The sequence below is a fragment of the Rhinolophus sinicus genome, linkage group LG05 (assembly GCF_036562045.2).
Source record: "Rhinolophus sinicus isolate RSC01 linkage group LG05, ASM3656204v1, whole genome shotgun sequence".
In the NCBI taxonomy this organism is placed as follows: Eukaryota; Metazoa; Chordata; class Mammalia; order Chiroptera; family Rhinolophidae; genus Rhinolophus; species Rhinolophus sinicus.
Window position 1 is genome coordinate 128,588,051 of NC_133755.1, and position 18,345 is coordinate 128,606,395.

General features: G+C 34.9%; 1 protein-coding gene across 1 annotated transcript in view; it reads left to right on the top strand.

Moving 5' to 3' along the window:
• The first annotated feature begins 933 nt into the window (after positions 1-933).
• The window catches only part of UFL1 (UFM1 specific ligase 1), a 35,974-nt gene continuing 18,562 nt past the window's right edge, over positions 934-18,345 (top strand). Inside the window, exons 1-7 of the mRNA XM_019743420.2 lie at positions 934-1,106; positions 2,260-2,405; positions 3,456-3,484; positions 4,126-4,223; positions 4,765-4,879; positions 7,706-7,836; positions 12,737-12,795. Coding sequence (XP_019598979.2) covers positions 1,030-1,106; positions 2,260-2,405; positions 3,456-3,484; positions 4,126-4,223; positions 4,765-4,879; positions 7,706-7,836; positions 12,737-12,795 — 655 coding nt within the window. The 5' untranslated portion in view covers positions 934-1,029. The remainder of the gene's footprint in view (positions 1,107-2,259; positions 2,406-3,455; positions 3,485-4,125; positions 4,224-4,764; positions 4,880-7,705; positions 7,837-12,736; positions 12,796-18,345) is intronic.

Sequence of the window (18,345 nt, forward strand, 5' to 3'; positions counted from 1 at the left end):
TCTCTGTATTTTAAACAAAGCTGGGGACTTTACTAGAGAAGTACATTTGTGGCACTTGATTTGAGTCACCCAGAATAAAATACTGAGATAGGAAAGGACCTGAAATAAGCCCCCTTCACCAACTCTACAGGGCATGTGGTTAAAAGGAATTTTTAAGTGAAAAGTGAGGTATAAAAGTAAAAGAAAACAAGAAAGGTACTCCGGAGTAAATTTCTACGTTTTATTGATTTCAATGTAGGGGAAAACAAAATAAACATTCCCATTGATGCTTCTATTTCTTCTGTAGCCATAGGCACTTACTACCTTATGTTTGTATTTCTTCACTATTTGATGGGGGCTAATCATCCCCTTAAGAGAAACAGGAAAGGGTCTAGATACACGGAAGCAAACCTTAACCTTTATGGTAACCAAATTATTCATCTTTGTGCTAAATAAATAAATAAATCAAAGAACCAAGAAAACAAAGTAATTACCTTCAGCTGTGTCCCTTACTTGTCTCCTAAAAAGTGTCTGCTCTGAGCCCACGTAAAAACTTGATTCCCTATGCAAAGAGGACTGATCTACTTACCATTCCAGAGTAGAGGGGACGCTAATTGCAGGCACAGGCACATCTCTTCCACCCCTGCCCCCCAAAACAAATGGAGGACAGAAGAAAAAGAAAAGTGGTTAATTTGATTATCACTGCGCGGAAACATTAGGGATCATGCAAACACACATTAAAGTAATACTTTACTAACTTGGCCGGTCCTGCAACCCACCCGCAGCCTTGCCGAGATCTGAGGACTTCCGTCCCAGCAAGCTACGCCCGACTCGCGCTGCAGGCTCGTACCGCAGTGGACACACCTCCCTCACGGGGTGGGTGGAGCTACGGCTCTTCTGCCCGCCCCCGCCGGCGCGGGACTCGCGCGTTCCGTACATGCGTCAGGGGCGGAGTCTCTTGTCCCTCCGCGCGGCCTGTTTCGCGCAGGCTCCAGCCGCCTTAGGGTTGACGTGTCCGCTGTTCCGCCGCGGCTTGGCGAGTAGGCGGTGATGGCGGATGCCTGGGAAGAAATCAGGCGGTTGGCGGCTGACTTCCAACGGGCGCAGTTCGCCGAGGCCACGCAGAGGTGCTCGACCCCCCTCTCTATTGTGGCGTCCAAAATAGCCCCCGGGCGGCCACTCCAACATCTGAGGCCTCAGGTCCCTGGCTCTGGGCCCCTGATCCCGGACCTTCCCAACCTCTGTCACCATTCCCGCCTCACCCCTCCTCCTGGAGAATGGATTGCGGTTCCGAGTATAGTTCTTGGCCTGGAACCCCGAAACCTACTGTGATCCAGAACCCCGATCCAAACCCCAGCCAGGTGCTCGCGTGCCCCACCCCCACGATGGCCTAGGCCGGTGACTTCCGAGCTGTCATAGTGTCCCTCTGATCCTTACCCGTCATCAAGTCACTGTGGCATCATTGCCTTTTATACACTTCCCGACCTAAAACGAGCTTGAAAGGCGAGGCTAACATCAAAATACAGTACTTTGCAGATACTGTGTTGACTCTTAAAACATTTTGCCTTTTTGACCATCATAACAGATGTGCTAGGCCAGACCCATGGTCCCATCTGTCATGTTTAGGGACTCCCGGACACTGACATTTCCTACAAAGCCCTTAAGTTTGGAGGGATGTGTCCAGAGCACCCTGCTTTTTAACAGAACACATATACAATGCTAACAGAATCCTTGTTTCTCTCTTGTCTATTTCTTGCTTTTGGTGTTTTTGTTCCTTCTAGGGCTGAAGACCTTAATCACTTGATGCTGTATTTTGAAGCACAGAGCAAACTAGGGCACATACAGTACTTAAGTGCTTGGGTAACTAACAGTTGCAGTTACAGTTTTCCTAATCCAGATCTCCTGCCTGCAGATCAATTGTATGAAAGTAGGGCAGGGTTTTTTCCTACCTAAATTATATGTCCTCACTTTTCTATTCAGATTTGAAGATTAGAAGCAGGACTAGAAGAAAAAGCAAACTTGAAATCCATAATTGAATAATTTGTACCAGTTCAGTACATGATTTAAATGCATGTGAACCTGCTTACTCCCAAGTTTTTTAATTTTTTTTAACTTATTGAACTAGTATTGTTATACTAATGAAAGATACGGATTTTGTATTATAGAACCTATGACTTTACCCAAACTTTTTTTTAAAAGCCCGTCTTCATACATTCTGTTAATTTTATTGAGCACTAAATGTATCAATTGCATTTTTAAAACTTTTTTTGTTTCCCTCAGGTTGTCAGAGCGGAACTGCATCGAGATTGTGACTAAATTGATTGCTCAGAAACAGCTAGAAGTTGTTCACACACTTGATGGGAAAGAATATGTTACTCCAGCCCAAATTAGTAAAGAAATGAGAGATGAACTACATGTCCGAGGTGGTAAGTCCTTAGTTTTTTTTTTCTCTTTTGGTTCTTGGGAAGGGAAAAAAAACCTTAAAACCATAAGAGTAAATTATTCCGAGGTTATAGGATGCCTGTCTTAATTGTCAATATAACAGCCTTAATATTTTTAACAGGTTCAGTTAAACATGAGCATATAATTTAAATGAAGTCAAATATTGTCACTTTACAAAAAAGCATTATGATTTGTAGTTATGTGTCTGTATGTGAATAATCGATTGTTTCTTTGCACAGTGCATGAATTTATTGCATGACTCAAGGAGGGTTATCAGGTGGTAATTATGAAGGGGGAACAGATTTTAAAGGATTACAGATTGTTAAACCCAAAGCTGTACTACCATGTCGCTCCGCCTTTATTTTTAACTTAACTTTAAGGATTTGCAAATTAGGAAATAATTCAATATGGTGCTACATGTATTATATGGTAGGAAATGCTATTATAAGCACACGCGACGTTTTTGTTTTTGTTTTTCTTTTAAAAATTTGAACAAACTACAGGGCAAATTTGAACACTATTTTATTAAAATAGAAGCAACTACAGAAACAATTCTTCTTTAGATGTTATTAGATAAATCCTTGGTGTTTTATTTTCTTTATATTCCTGCATACTGCTATAACATATTAGCTATAATTTGGAATGCTTAACAGATTTTCTTTTGCTAATAGGTGGAAGTCTACCAATTTTAAATAGTTGAAAAAAATTCATCTGAATTTAGTTGTCAATATCTCTTTGGTCACAGTTGATAAATTGTGAAGGGAGATAAATACCCGCCATAGGTCTGGTCATCTTGTGTATCAGTTGATGTTGTAATTGGCCTGATGTGGCAAATGATACTTTCAAAATAAATTATTGCCCATGCCTTCAGCCATGAAGATTTATGTAGCTAGTGGTTCGTATTCGAAGACGTTAATTACTGTAGCTGTATAGAAGACTTCAACTGTCCATAATGTAAATCTGTTGAAATTTACAGTTTTGAGCTAGTGTGTACTTATACATAATTTAAAATAAATGAATGTTTTTTCTTAAAGGTCGAGTAAACATTGTTGATCTGCAACAGGTAAATTTTTGATTCATAAAATCTTTTCCTTTGATTGCTCAAGTTTTTGATACTATGAATTTTTTTAGTGCCTTAAGTATTCCCTAATACTGGTATTTCTCACTGATATAGTGAGTCAATTTAATAAGTCCTGATATATTGAATTGATTTAATAAGTTCTTATTTCTCTGTTGTCTTGCTTATTCTTTATTCTTTACCAAGTAAACTCATAGTTATCATTTTATTTATTTATAGCATTTATGTAAATTTGGGAGAAAAATTACTAACTACATGTTTACTTGTTTTTAGTATGTGGAAATAATAGAGAAATATTTAAAAAGTAGAAGATATTTTTAGAAAATATAAGTACACATATCAACAAAGTACACTACATACAAAAAGCTGGAGAATCTTGTGTGAAATAGTGCCCATTATATGAAAATGTAACTTCTTAACACAAACTTTCCTAGCAAGTATAACTTTTCAGAAATGAAAAATGAGCAGTAAGCCTCTGATATTTTATTTGAGGCTTTTTACAGTATTTCAAAACAATTTGAAATCAAACTAAGAGTAAGTCTTTAAGAAGATAGTTCTAGTATATAATTTTGAACTTAAGAAACAATATGAACTTATTACTAATAGAATTTGTATTTATTTTCCAGGTAATTAATGTGGATCTGACTCATATTGAAAATAGGATTGGTGACATTATTAAATCAGAAAAACATGTTCAGCTAGTGCTGGGACAACTGATAGATGAGTAAGAACAATATTTAAGAGCACTTTGTTGTGTTTCTTTTAAAAAAAAACAAAAACTAGTGTTTAAATTTAGAACAGTTGTGGTCAGTTCAATATTTTGTTTAGAACTCTTATATGGTTTTCATTGTAAGGATCATTACTTAAAAAGTAACTGCTTAATTATGTGAAGTACTTGGAAATAACATAAACTCTGATTTTTTTTTCTGTTATCTAAAAGCAACACAACACATAATTTTTACAATCTTTCCTATATGATCTTAGCTCTGAAAGCAAATTTGTTCCAACAATATTAATGAAAAATGCAGAATTTCCATTGTTTAAAAGATTCCCAGAATTTATCATTTGATTAATTGTACATTCAGTTACTTTGATAAGAAAAAAAAATGTTTCTCAGAATATGAGTAATGAGTAATGTTTATCTAAACATACCCTATTCATTAATTTTGGGGCATACCTTATTGCAACAGAATTAAGCATAAAAGATAGAGGAAAATAATTTTATTAATCCTAATTATTTTGTTTTGTTTTGTTTTTACTATTAGGAACTATTTGGATCGGTTAGCAGAAGAGGTTAATGACAAATTGCAAGAAAGTGGTCAGGTAACCATATCAGAACTGTGTAAAACTTATGATCTTCCTGGAAATTTTCTGACACAGGTATGTTGTCTTTATAGTACAATGTGTCGTTTTAGAAAAATAAACAAGAATTTTAATGGGAGGGAAAAAAACTAGACTTTCTTACCATTAACTGATTTTTTGCAAGTGGTTGATTATTGCTATTGTAGCGACATATTTTGGGGATAGTTCTTATTGATTATTGGCTCTGAGGAGACTCTTTAGAAATGATTATAATCTTCCTGAACCTAGAGAGACCCTAAAAACAATTAATAGACTATGTTCTAGGCCTGCTTTGATGCAATAGCAAGAATATCATGAGTGCATAGATTTATTTAACGATTCTCATATCAGCTGTACTAGTATTATCTACAGTTCTGATTGCCCAGTTATATTTTAAGAAGTAACTGAAGATTATAATTTAGAGGGGGAGCTACTGGTATCTTGTAGGGTAAAGTTCAGAGCTGCTGCTAAATATCCTACAATGCACACGCCACCCTCCCCCACAAAGAATTTTTTACCCAAATGTCAACAGTACCAACATCTTTTGATATCACATTTTTTCCTCCTCTAAACTGTCAGTGTAGTAGGAAGAAGAACCAAGGAATCTCTCATAGTCTCTCAATTTTAGTACTTGTGTCAAATATTTTGATTTATAGTGTGATAGCAGTGCTACCTAAAAATAGAGGCTATTTTCTTGTTTGTTTGTTTTCTTTTTTCCTTAAAATAGTTTGACATTTTAGGATTATAGAAGTACATTTATTACAGTGGAAAGTGCATGGACTTTGTAGTTAAACCTTGATTTGAATTGTCTATGCCACTGCTTAATTATTCAGTGTTAGAAAAATTATTTCCTCTCCTTTGTGCTTCAAGTTACATATCTGTAAAATGAGAATAGATGTCTTTTTCATAGACTTCAGTGAGGTTATGGACATGGAATACCCAGTGAAATGTCTGGCACAATGGAGGCACTCACTGATAATGGTTTAGTTTTATACTTACTGGAACGAATAAGGGAAAAGCCAAATCTCTTTTTAGATATATGTCATGTTAAGAAAATCCAGTTTACAAAAATTTACCAAACCATAATTGCATGAAGTTAATTTGTAGTACAAACAGATTTATTCACCCATTTTAAGAGAGTGATTTCTAAAATAGATCTATTTTACATAACATTTCAGGAGCCTAAGTTCTATTTTATTTTTATATTTTTTAAATAATTGTTTATTTTTCAATTACAATTGACATGCAATAGTTTATTAGTTTCAGTGTATTACATAGTGATTAGACATTTATATAACTTACTGAAGCGATCACCCTGGTAAATCTAGTGCCCACCTGACACCATAGTTATTACAATATTATTGACTGTATTCCCTATGCTATACCCTACATCCCCATGACAACTTTGTAACCACCAATTTGTACTTCTTAATCCCTTCCCCTCCTTCACTAATCCTAACCCCCATCCCATCTGGCAACCATCAAAATGTCTTCTGAATCTATGAGTTTGTTTCTGTTTTGTTTGTTCATTTATTTTGTTCTTTAGATTCCATATATAAGTGAAATCATATGACATTTGTCTTTCTCTGTCTGACTTAGTCCATTCAGCACAATACCTTCTAGGTCCATCCATGTTGTTACAGATGGCAATATTTCATTCGTTTTTATGGCTGAGTAATATTCCATTGTATGTACCACTTCTTCATCCATTCATCCATTGATGGACACCCAGGCTGCCTCCACATCTTGTCCATTATAAATAATGCTGCAATGAACATATGGATACACATGTCCCTTCAAAGTAGCATTTTGGGTTTCTTCAGATAAATACCCAGAAATGAGATCACTTGGTCTTCTTTGTCTCTTATTATAGCCTTTGTTTTAAAGTCTATTTTGTCTGGGATAAGTATTGCCACCCCAGCGTTTTGTTTTTGTTTCCATTTTCACGAAATAACTTTTTCAATTCTTTTGCTTTCAGTTTCTGTGTGTCTATTTTAAATGAACAAATACATGTTAATCACAAAAGGTCAAAAATACATTTTTTAAATATTTTTTAAAAGTATCAGAACAGATCTAAGTGATGTTTTATAAAACCATGCTACTGATAACATTTTGGAAATGTATATGGTTTCTTAATGTTTTTCATTTCTAATTTTTCTGGCTATCACAAGCAGTATTCTAAAAGTTTGTTAAGAAGTTATTTGAAAAGGATTTTTCTATACCATAAAAAGTATCAGCTAGGCTGACTTGAGTAGATTTCACTTATTTTGGGATGTGAAACACGTACAGTCTTATTTCAGATGTTCCTGAAGCAGTCATAATGTGGCTATGGAGAAATACTCTCTTGAGGTTACTGAAAAATCAGGTTTTCTGCCAGTGTAGATCACTGGGCACAGATAACTTGTTAATATTTTCATCAAAGAAGGTAACTTTTCAGGTCTTGTTTTTCCCTAGTTTTCAAAATTTATTTATCTCCATTAGTGTTAGAAGCTGAAGAGAGAGTCTTCTTCAAGATGTACGTGTATGTCTTGGCTTTCTGAATGTTTCAAACTGCCTATATCTAGAAAAGCGGTTAATCAATCATTTTTATTTTATATTAGAAATAGCCCTTGTTAACAAGTAGCTAAGCCTTTTAACGTATCAGCTATTTGACTCATTCAGTTCTTCGGTCTACCATGAGATTATGATGTTTCCTAGATCCTAAATTTCGATTTTAGGTTATGTATCTTACTTATGCTTGTTGAAATTTCTCAGTTACATGTTTAATACAACATCAGCATGCAGCATGACTCAACTAAGACTATACAGATGTATATGTGTAATTTTGTTCTTTCAAATTAATATAAATTTGCATCTTTACCGTAGGCACTAACTCAGCGACTGGGTAGAATTATTAACGGACACATTGATCTTGATAACAGAGGAGTAATATTTACTGAAGCTTTTGTAGCTCGACATAAAGCACGCATCCGTGGACTGTTCAGTGCTATTACCCGGTAAGCATGTTTTAAAGTCTATATATTTCTCTGATCGTGGTTTGCATTTTTTTTTCCAACAGCTTTTTTTTAAAGCATAATCTCATTCAGGAGCCTAGTTTATTAAAAAATAGAAGGAGAACTTATGTGAAGCAAGAGTGGGGATTCCAGAGCCCTAGAATGTAGCGGAAATCTTCTCTAACCCACATCTTCTCCCTACTACTTTCACCACCTGCATGGCCGCCGATGCACTTCTGCAGAATACTCAGATCAGTGTATAAAATCAGCTAGGATCGTGGAAAGAGCATGCAGTCAGAAGTCTGTGGCTCATAGCTCTGTTACATAGTAACCGTATGACCTTGAGCACATAAGTCAGTCACCTTACTTCTTTGGGCCACAGATGGGGCTAGATTATTTTAGAACCCTTTTTACTAAATAACATTCTAGAATTCTAATTAATAACACTATTACTTTCAAAATCACTTTAACTTTTCTAAAATAAGAATTTCTGAAATGTTTTAGGCCTGTGTGACAAACTCCAGTCTGAAATTAAGAACACCTACATTCTCAATTATCTTCTCTCTCCTGTGTCATTAACTTTCTCAGTAGTTTTTGTGTCCTATCAGCATTTAAATATGTCCAAATTGCTCCCATATTCCTCTCTGAACCCTATATTCCACTACATCTCCTTTCTTGTTTGCTTCTTAAAGTTAACCTTCTCAAGAGTTGATGTCTACATTTACTGTCTTAGTTTTCTTACCTTCTATCACTTCTCAACTCACCCATCTGACATCTACCCTATAGCAATGATGTATATCATTGAATCTAGTGGGTGCTTTCTGTCTTTGTGTTACTTGACTTTGCATCAGCATTTAATTCCAGTTACATCTTCCTTCTTGAAATGTTCTCTTTCTTTTTTTTTTTAAATGCTGCACTGTACTGGTTTCTCTTTAACTCTTTTGGCTGTACCTTCTAAGTCACTTTTTCAGGCTCTTCCACCATTCCCTAGCCTTTAAAGTTTTGTTACAGGCCATCTTCTCAGTCCTGCACTTCTCTAAGGTGATTTTTACCTTTCTTTTAAATTCCAGATTCATACTACCTACACAGCATCTCTTCTGAAATGTTTTACAAGTGCCTCAGAGTCAACATATTTAAAATAACTCACTGCCTGGGTTATTGCACTCCCCACCTTACTTGAATTAATTCTTTCACTAGTGTTTCTATTACCAGTTATATTATTATCCTGTTTGTTTTGCCTGAAACCTGGGAGTCATCCTTTCTAACATCTTCTCTCTCTCACCTCCCTTTCAGAGCACAAAGTCTTTTGAATTCCATATTCTGAATATTTATGTAATCATAATTTCTCTAACATCTCCATTCCCACCATTTCACTGCATTTTTTACCTGGACTGTTTTAATAGTCTCTTTCTTCTACTCGTATTACCTCCCACACATTTTTTACATGGCAGCCACAGTAATTTCTTTTTGCCATTTAACAAATCAAAACCATTTATTGAACATCTAATACATGCAAGGCACTGGTGGTACAAAAGAATGGCAGGTTAGGAGGGAGAGCTTGGAATCTAATGCAACAATTTTCTTTTTTCTTTTTTTCATGTATTTAATAATTTCCTACTTACAGAAAAGTTGAGAGAGAACCTTTGTTTTTCTTCCCCATTTGAGAGGACATTGCTGATATTATGTCCCATCACCACAAATACTTTAGTATGTATGTCCTACAAACAAGGGCATTATCTTACATAACTATAATACAAACATCAAAATCAGAAAATCGACATTGATACATTGATACTCTCCAGTCCTTGGATCCCATTCATGTTTTATCAATTGTTCCAACAATATCCTTTATAGTAAAAGGAGCACATATTGTATTTAATTGTCATGTCTCCTTAGTTACCTTGACTTTCATTATTTTGACACTTTTGAAGATCACATGCCAGTTATTTTGTAGAATGTTTGGTTTTGCTTCCCATTTTTTTCATTCTGGTATTCAGGTTACACATCTTTGGCAGGAATATCACAGAAATGAGTCTGCATTCTTGTTATCTAATCCTATCAGATGGCATACAATTTAGATTTTTTCCAGTTACTGATGATATGCATTGTAATTTCTTAATAAGGAGATACCTTATCATGCTAGGCTTCTCGTAATGATACTTGTTTTTCCTTTAAAATTAAATATTTGTGGGGAGAGCAATTTGAGATCATGTAAATTATCCTGTCTTCAAACTCTCAGTTTATTTATTTATTTAAATCACTATAGACTCATGGTTCCCCCCTTTTATTCATTGGATTATAATCTATTATCATTAGTATTTAGATTTTCAAATAGACTCCAGTTCAGCTAGTGGCAGGCCCTTCAGGCTACACACACATGCATATATATATATATATATATATATATATATATATATATATATATATTCCTATATCTTTATCTACGTGTATCAAAAATCATGAATTCACGCAATACCTCTAATTCCCTTCCAATACCCTAAGTTTTGTTCTGTTTTTTTTTTTTTTTCCTTTTCCATATTTGTAACTCCCTTCTCTGACTGAGAAACCTAGCTTCCATAACCTTGAATATATTTACTTACTTGATTAATTCTCTTGTATATGACTGAGCTCCCATTGCTGCTATTGCTCTCTTTCCTGTGTGGATACCCTCCTTACTCCACATGGGCTCTGATAGCTTCCATCAGATCACCCTCCTAACACAAGAAACTGGTAATGGAGTTATTTCTGGGAGAGGAGCTGAGTAGCTGTAACTTTTTTGTATCCTATGACTTACTAGTCAAAAAATAAAACCTAAAAATACATTTGTCCTGTTGATAATTTTTTTGACTAATTACTGTGAGTATAGTTATCGGATACAATAAATAATATTTTTATGACTCATGGTAGCCCTGAGTTTCTTTATATAGAGATAATGTCAAACCATGAGGGCAAAACAAATTCTGAGCCTAAAAAAATGTTGGTACGCTATGTGGCTTGCAGGTAGTTCCATTTAATGCACCATGTTTTCATATTTGCCTCTTAAAATATAAGGAACCACCCCACTTTTCTGGTCTAACTTCAGAGAAAATACCTGCATCTCTGATTTAAAAGGGTTTATATTTATTGTTATTATTGGTAGCCAGAAAGAAGAGCAGAAAATTATTAGTGAGGTATGTAGGTATACTAAATTACATTGTATTCCAAATTAAAATAAAAATTCAGCAGCTAAGTTTCATTGCACAAAATAAACTAGAAGTTTTGTTCAATTCAATTAAACATTTATTGAACACCCAAACACCCACAGTAAGTTATGCACCCAGAAATTTTAAGATAAAGTCCTTCAAGGAGCCCTCTACATTTTCTAGGGATGTGTGCAGATAGAAGGGGGAAAGAAAGCAAACAGAAAACAAAACATGAGAAAGCTGTCAATCATTTCAACATAAACAGAAGAGAGCAGAGTATCTAATTGGTTTGGGGTCTCTAAATGATTTAGCTGAAAAATTTGGGTAAAACAATTTAATAAAAACTAAATTGATCCATATAATAATTTGGGCAAAATAATAATCTACTCAAAACACCGCAAAACAGGGGTTTTAAATATCAATTTGTATTCAGACAACTGTCTTGCCTCTCCCAAATTTGTCGCGGAGAAAATTTATAACATCTGAAATTATCAACAATAGAGGATCAAATAGCTTTAATAAGTTAAAAGTCTCTTAATTATATGCATAAACATAAAAACGTAGACTAAACCTAAACCTGAGAAGAGGCATATTGGCTTAAAATGAATAGGGAAAAAAATTATAGTCAGAAAAAGTCTAGATGCTTTTTTTAGTTTCCTTACTTTAAAAAAATTATTAGAAAGGCAGTCACAGGGAATCTACCCCAAATAAATGAGAACATGTGACCACACAAAGACTTGAACACAAGTGTCTATAGCAGCATTATTCGTTATAGCCCCAAACTGGAAACAACCCCAATGTCCATCAAATAATGAATGGATAAACAAAATGAGGTACGTCCATACAACGGAATGTTATTCAGCAATAAAAAAGCATGAATACTGGTTCATGCTTAATTGTCCAGAAACCTCAAAAACATGCTAAGTGAAAGAAGCAACTCATAAGAAATCACATATTGATTCCATTTCTGTGAAATCCTTAGAAAGGGAAATTATAGAGGCAGAAAGCAGATGAGTGGTCTCTAGGTCTAGGGATAGCAGCAGGAATAACTGCAAACATCTATGAAGGAAGTTTTTGGGTGACGGAAATGTTCTAAAACTGATTGTAGTTATGGTTGCTCAACTCTATATTAAGATCACTTAATTGTATACTTAAAATTGGTTGGATTTATGATATATAAAGTATACCTCATTAAAGCTTTTTTTTTTTTTTTTTTTTTTTTTTAAATGCATAGTCATTACAGAAAATACTGATAAGCAAAAATGAGCATTTTAAGTGGATCCCTACCAGTCACCCACCTAATCTGGGAATATATAATTTCTGATTCTTTCTAGTTCATCCATGATCTCATTTTTCTTCAAGCGTAGAATCATATAACATTCACTTGACTATTCCCAGGTGGGGAGCCTCCCAGACAGAAAGAATAGAATAAAGAAAAACAAACGTACAATACAGGGCAAGGCAGATGGTCAAAAATCACTATAGATGAAAATTTTGGTGGGAAAGTAAATTGATCCTGGATTGGGAAGACAGAGCCATTCCCCTGGTATTTTAGTAGCATAATTTTGAGTAAGGATGCAAAATCTAATGCAATTTTTGCCTTCATTTTTAAATTTTAAATTAATTGCTGTTTTTAATAAACTAATTATCTTATTTTTAATTCATAAATATGTATAACTGTATAACAAGCTTTTGTTTTGTTTTGTTTTGTTTTCATAAAGGCCTACAGCAGTGAATTCTTTGATTTCAAAATATGGATTTCAAGAGCAGCTTCTTTATTGTGAGTTTGGTTTAAATGACATATCACTTAATTAGCTGCTGAATAGACTATTAATATAAAACTTACTAATTTTAATGTTTATACCTCTTTTCATCTTAAGATTTACATAAAGAAAATATTTCTTGTTGAAAAGTTTCTATACCAATTTTCATGTATGTGTTATACCCACCAAACATTTAGTGTTGGCTACCACCAGAGGAGTGGAATGAAAACAAAAAATTGTGTGTATACATGTGTATAAAATACTCCGTAATTATACATATATATATAGAGATTTAAAATTGTAGTCTTAAGAATAATTCTCACTTTGTTTCTTACAGATTTTTCTAAATTTTCTAATATGGACGTAAATAGTGTTTGTCTAAGAAATTTTTACAAAGAGTATAATGGCAATTACGTGCTGGTTATGGTCCCAAGCATTTTACTGTAATACAGCCTCTCTATGAAATGGGTATTATTACTATCCCCATTTCGTGGATCAGAAAATGGAGACAAAAGTAAAATGACTTGCCAGTGTTTGCAGCTACTAGGAGGTAGAGTTGAGGATTGAACTTAGGCTCCCTGAATACAGATCCATCCTCAACCACAGCGTTATATTTTTCTTATAGGTAGGGTTAAATGTGTTGTTCCAAATTAAACAGTGAAAATGTAATAACTTATAAAAATTTCCAGATTATGTCATAAAAGTGGTGGCATGAGGTGAGCTTCTTGAAATCTCCCCTGGAATTTACAACAAATTGAACAACTATAATTCCACAAAGGACTCCCTGTGCAGCAGACAGGCAAGACTAGAAGACTAGAAGTGCGCAACTGAGATCATCTAAAGGGGTAAACAGAGCCGTTGAAACACACAGGTTTTGAAACTGGTGCAGGAAGAGCTTTGGAACTTCAGAAGCTCTCCACATCCCCCCACAGAGGCGGTGCCCTGTGACCCAGGGGACCTGTTCACAGAGAAGGAGCCTGGCTTCCAGGCAATCCCCCCATTGTGTGAGAAGCCGGAACCGTGCAGAGAAAATACAACACTACAGCGTAAGAGAGAATAAAAGGCTGAAGTCGGAGCGAAAATAAAACACTCTACCAACACCTACTGGAAAACAAAAGAAAGACCTCTTCCTATCAACCTGTTGCAGAACCCATGCCTGTAGATGCCTAGGAAGAGAAATAATAATTCTTTAATTGCCATGAATAACCAAGGTAACAAGACAGCTCAGAAAGAAAATGAAGTCTCCAGAAAATTAACTTAAAGACATGGAAATATGTGACTTAAATTACAGAGAATTCAAGATTATAGTTCTTAAAAAACTGAGCAAGATGCAAGAAAACAGACAGGCAGTATAATGAACTCAGAAACACAATCAAAGAACAAAATGAACACTTGACCAAAGAGATGGAAATTCTAAAAAAGAGCCAAATAGAATTTCTGGAGATTAAGAACTCAATAAAAGAAATGAAGAGTGAAATAGCCAGCTTAGGTAGTAGAGTTGACCAGATGGAGGAAAGAATCAGTGACATCAAAGATAGAAATCTGGAAATGACACAGATGGAAGAAGAGAGAGACTTGAGACTTAAAAGAAATGAAAGAACTCTATAAGAACTTTCTGACTCCATCAGAAAGAACAATGTAAGAATAACGGGCATACCAGAAGGAAACGAAAGGGAGAAGGGAACAGAGAATATATTCAAACAAATAGTTGACGAGAACTTTCCCAACTTGTAGAAAGAACTGGATCCTCGAATCCAAGAAGCAAACAGAACACCTAATTACCTAAATCCCAACAGGCCTTCCAAGGCACGTTGTATTGAAGCTGTCAAAAATTAATGACAAAGAAAGAATCCTCAAAGCAGCCAGGGAAAAGAAGACAGTAACCTACAAAGGAAAGCCCATTAGATTATCATCAGATTTTTCAACAGAAACTCTACAAGCCAGGAGGAAGTGGAAGCAAATATTCAAACTATTGAAAGAGAGAAATTATGAGCCAAGAATAATATATCCAGCAAAGATATCCTTTAGATCTGAAGGAGGTATAAAGACCTTTCCAGACATACGGAAGCTGAGGGAATTTTCTAAGACACGACTTGCACTACAGGAAATACTGATGGAGGCTATTTGACCTGAAACAAAAACACAAAAGAATACAAAACGATGAGTAGTATTATGAACAGACAGAAGCAGGAAATGGCAACCCCTACACCAAATAGGACGCTATACACTTAACATGACATACAAGGTAAAGAAGGGGGAAAAAAAAACAAAAACTTGTAAACAGAGGAAAAAGACAACTTGCTACTGCAGCGCAGAAATCAACTCACAGCATAAATAGGCATAATTTGTGACAACAAAAACATAAAAGGGGAGAGAGTAAAGGTCTGAACTGGCACAAGGGAATGGAGAAGTAAGCCTGCTGAAGAAAATGGAATACTCTAAATATGAAACTTTCTTTTTACATAAACTTAATGGTAACCACTCAAAAAAAAAAAAAAAAAAAATCCAGAATTGAAATATATAACATAATAAAAGAAGAAACAGAGGGGAAAATCATAGAATACCCACAACACTGAAATAATAGACAGCAATAAAAAGGCAAAGAAATGGAGACACAGTCTTACCAGAAAACCAAAGATAGAATGATAAGAAATCCTCATATATCAATAATCACGCTAAATGTAAGTGGATTAAACTCACCAATAAAAAAGAGTAGTAGATTGGATCAAAAAACTAAACCCAATCATATGTTGCCTCCAAGTGACACATCTGCGGCTACAAGGACAAATATAGGCTAAAAGTGAAAGGGTGGAAATTGACACTCCAAGCAAATGGTATCCAGAGAAATGCAGGTGTAGCCATACTGATATCAGATGAAACAGACTTCAGGATAAAAATGGTTAACAAGAGACAAAGATGGACATTTCATAATGATAAAGGGGACTATACAACAAGAAGATATAACAGTCATCAATATTTACATCCCCAATCAGGGAGAACCAAAATATACCGAAAAACTACTAACAGAACTAATGGGAGAAATTGACAAAAACACAATTACAGTATGGGACCTAAATACATCATTGAAAGCTATGGATAGAGCATCCAAACAGAAAATAAAGAAATATCAGCCCTAAATGATACATTAGATGAAATGGACATAATCGACATTTATAGAGCACTACATCCTAGAACATCAGACTATACATTCTTTCCTAATGTACATGGAACCTTTTCAAGGATAGACCACATACTGGGACATAAAAGTAGCCTCAGCAAATATAAGAAGATTGAAATCATACCAAGTATATTCTCTGATAACAAGGCTTTGACATTGGATATCAATTGGAAAAAGAAAGCAGGAACAAACAAATATGTGGAGATTAAACAACATACTTTTAAAGAACAACTGGGTCAAAGAAATAAGAGGAGAGATCAAATGATACATAGAAACAAATGACAATGAAAATATACTACCCAAATTTTGGGGATGTAGCAAAAGCAGTATTAAAAGGGAAATTTATATCACTACAAGCCTATCTCAAGAAACAAAACAAATCCCAGATAAATAACCTCACGGTACACCTTAAAGAACTAGAAAAAGGAGAACAAATGAAACCCAAAGTCAGCAGAAGGAAGAAAATAATAAAAATCAGAGCAGAACTGAATGAAATAGAGAATAAAAAGACAATAGAAAAAAATAATGCAACAAAGAGCTGGTTCTTTGAAAAGATTAATAAAATTGACAAACCCTTGGCTGGACTCACTAAGATAAAACAAGAAAAGACACAAACAAAATCAGAAGTGACAAGGGAAGTTACCACAGATGCCACAGAAATACAAAGGATCATTCAAGAATACTATGAAGGATTATATGCCACCAAATTCAATAACCTAGAAGAAATGGACATATTCTTATAAACATAGTCTTCCTAGGCTGAATCATGAAGAATTAGAAAATCTAAATAGACTGATCAACAGTAAGGAAATTGAATCAGTCATCTGAAACCTTCAAAAGCAAAAGTCCGGGACCAGATGGCTTCACTAGAGAATTATATCACACCTTCAAATAAGATCTAATACTTGTCCTACTCAAACTCTTCCAAAAAATTGAAGAAGAGACAATACTCCCTAACTCATTTCATGAGGCCAGCATTACCCTGATACCAAAACCTGGTAAGGATAACACAAAAAAAGAAAATTACAGACCAGTATCTCTGATGAATACAGATGCAAAAATCCTAAGCAAAGTACTAGCAAATCAAATGCAACAATGCATTAAAAAGATTATACATCACAACCAAGTACCATTCATTCCAGGGGCACAAGGATGGTTCAGTATATGCCAGTCGATCAATGTGACAAAATAAAAGACAAAAATCATATGATTATATCAATAGATGCAGAAAAAACATTTGACAAGATACGTCCATTTATGATTAAAACACTTAATAAAATGGGTATAGAAGGAAAATACCTCAGCATAATAAAGGCCATATATGACAAAGCCTCAGCTACTACCATAATTAACAATGAAGAACTGAAGCCCTTTGCTCTATGTTCAGGAACACGACAGGTGTTCCCATCACCTCTGCTTTTCAACATAGTATTGGAAGTCCTAGCCAGAGCAATCAGGCAAGAGATGGAAATAAAAGGCATCCAAATTGGGAATGAAGAAGTTAAATTGTCACTCTTTGCAGATGACATGATACTATGTATAGAAAACCCTAAAGACTCCACCAAAAAGTTATTAGAAACAATAAACAAATAGAGTAAAATTGCCAGCTACAAAATCAGTATACAAAAGTCCACTGCATTCCTATATACTAGCAATGAAATAGAAGAAAAACAAAACAATTCCTTTTGAAATTGCCACCAAAAGAGTAAAACACCTAGGAATAAATTTAACCAAGGGCTTTTTCCTAGTAGTTAGTGGTTCTGTTCACATGAAACAAAGGAAAAGACACTCTATAAATTTAAACAACATAAATTAGTTCCTCCTAGGGCTTGGGGCTAATGATGTCACTGTGATGTCTGGCGCAGTTCAGCAAGCCGCTAGTCACGTAACTGAAAGAGCAAATCTGAAAAGATGAAATTTGACAAAACTACATTAAAAACCTCAGTCCGTGTACTGCTAAAAATAGGTTGTCAGTTCAAAGTTATCAACTACAAAATAATGCTCTCTTTCAGATAGGCGGCAACTGATCATCCTTCCTTGAAGATCAGTTAGTTGTACAAACACTAATTCTAATTTTGAACAGAGCACACTAGGCAAAAGCTCAGGCAACAGCCCCTCCCTTGGGTTCAAAGAGCATTTTATGAATTAGACTCCAAAGGCAGTGGAAGTAAAAGCTAAAATAAACGAATGGGACTATATGAAACTTAAAAGCTTCTGCACAGCAAAAGAAACCATCAACAAAATAAAGAGGCAACCAACTGAATGGGAGAAGATTTTTGCAAACAGTGCCTCTGATAAGGGGCTAATATCCAAAATATAAAAGGAACTCATGAAACTCAACAACAAAAAAACAAACAACCCAATCGAAAAATGGGCAGAGGATCTGGAG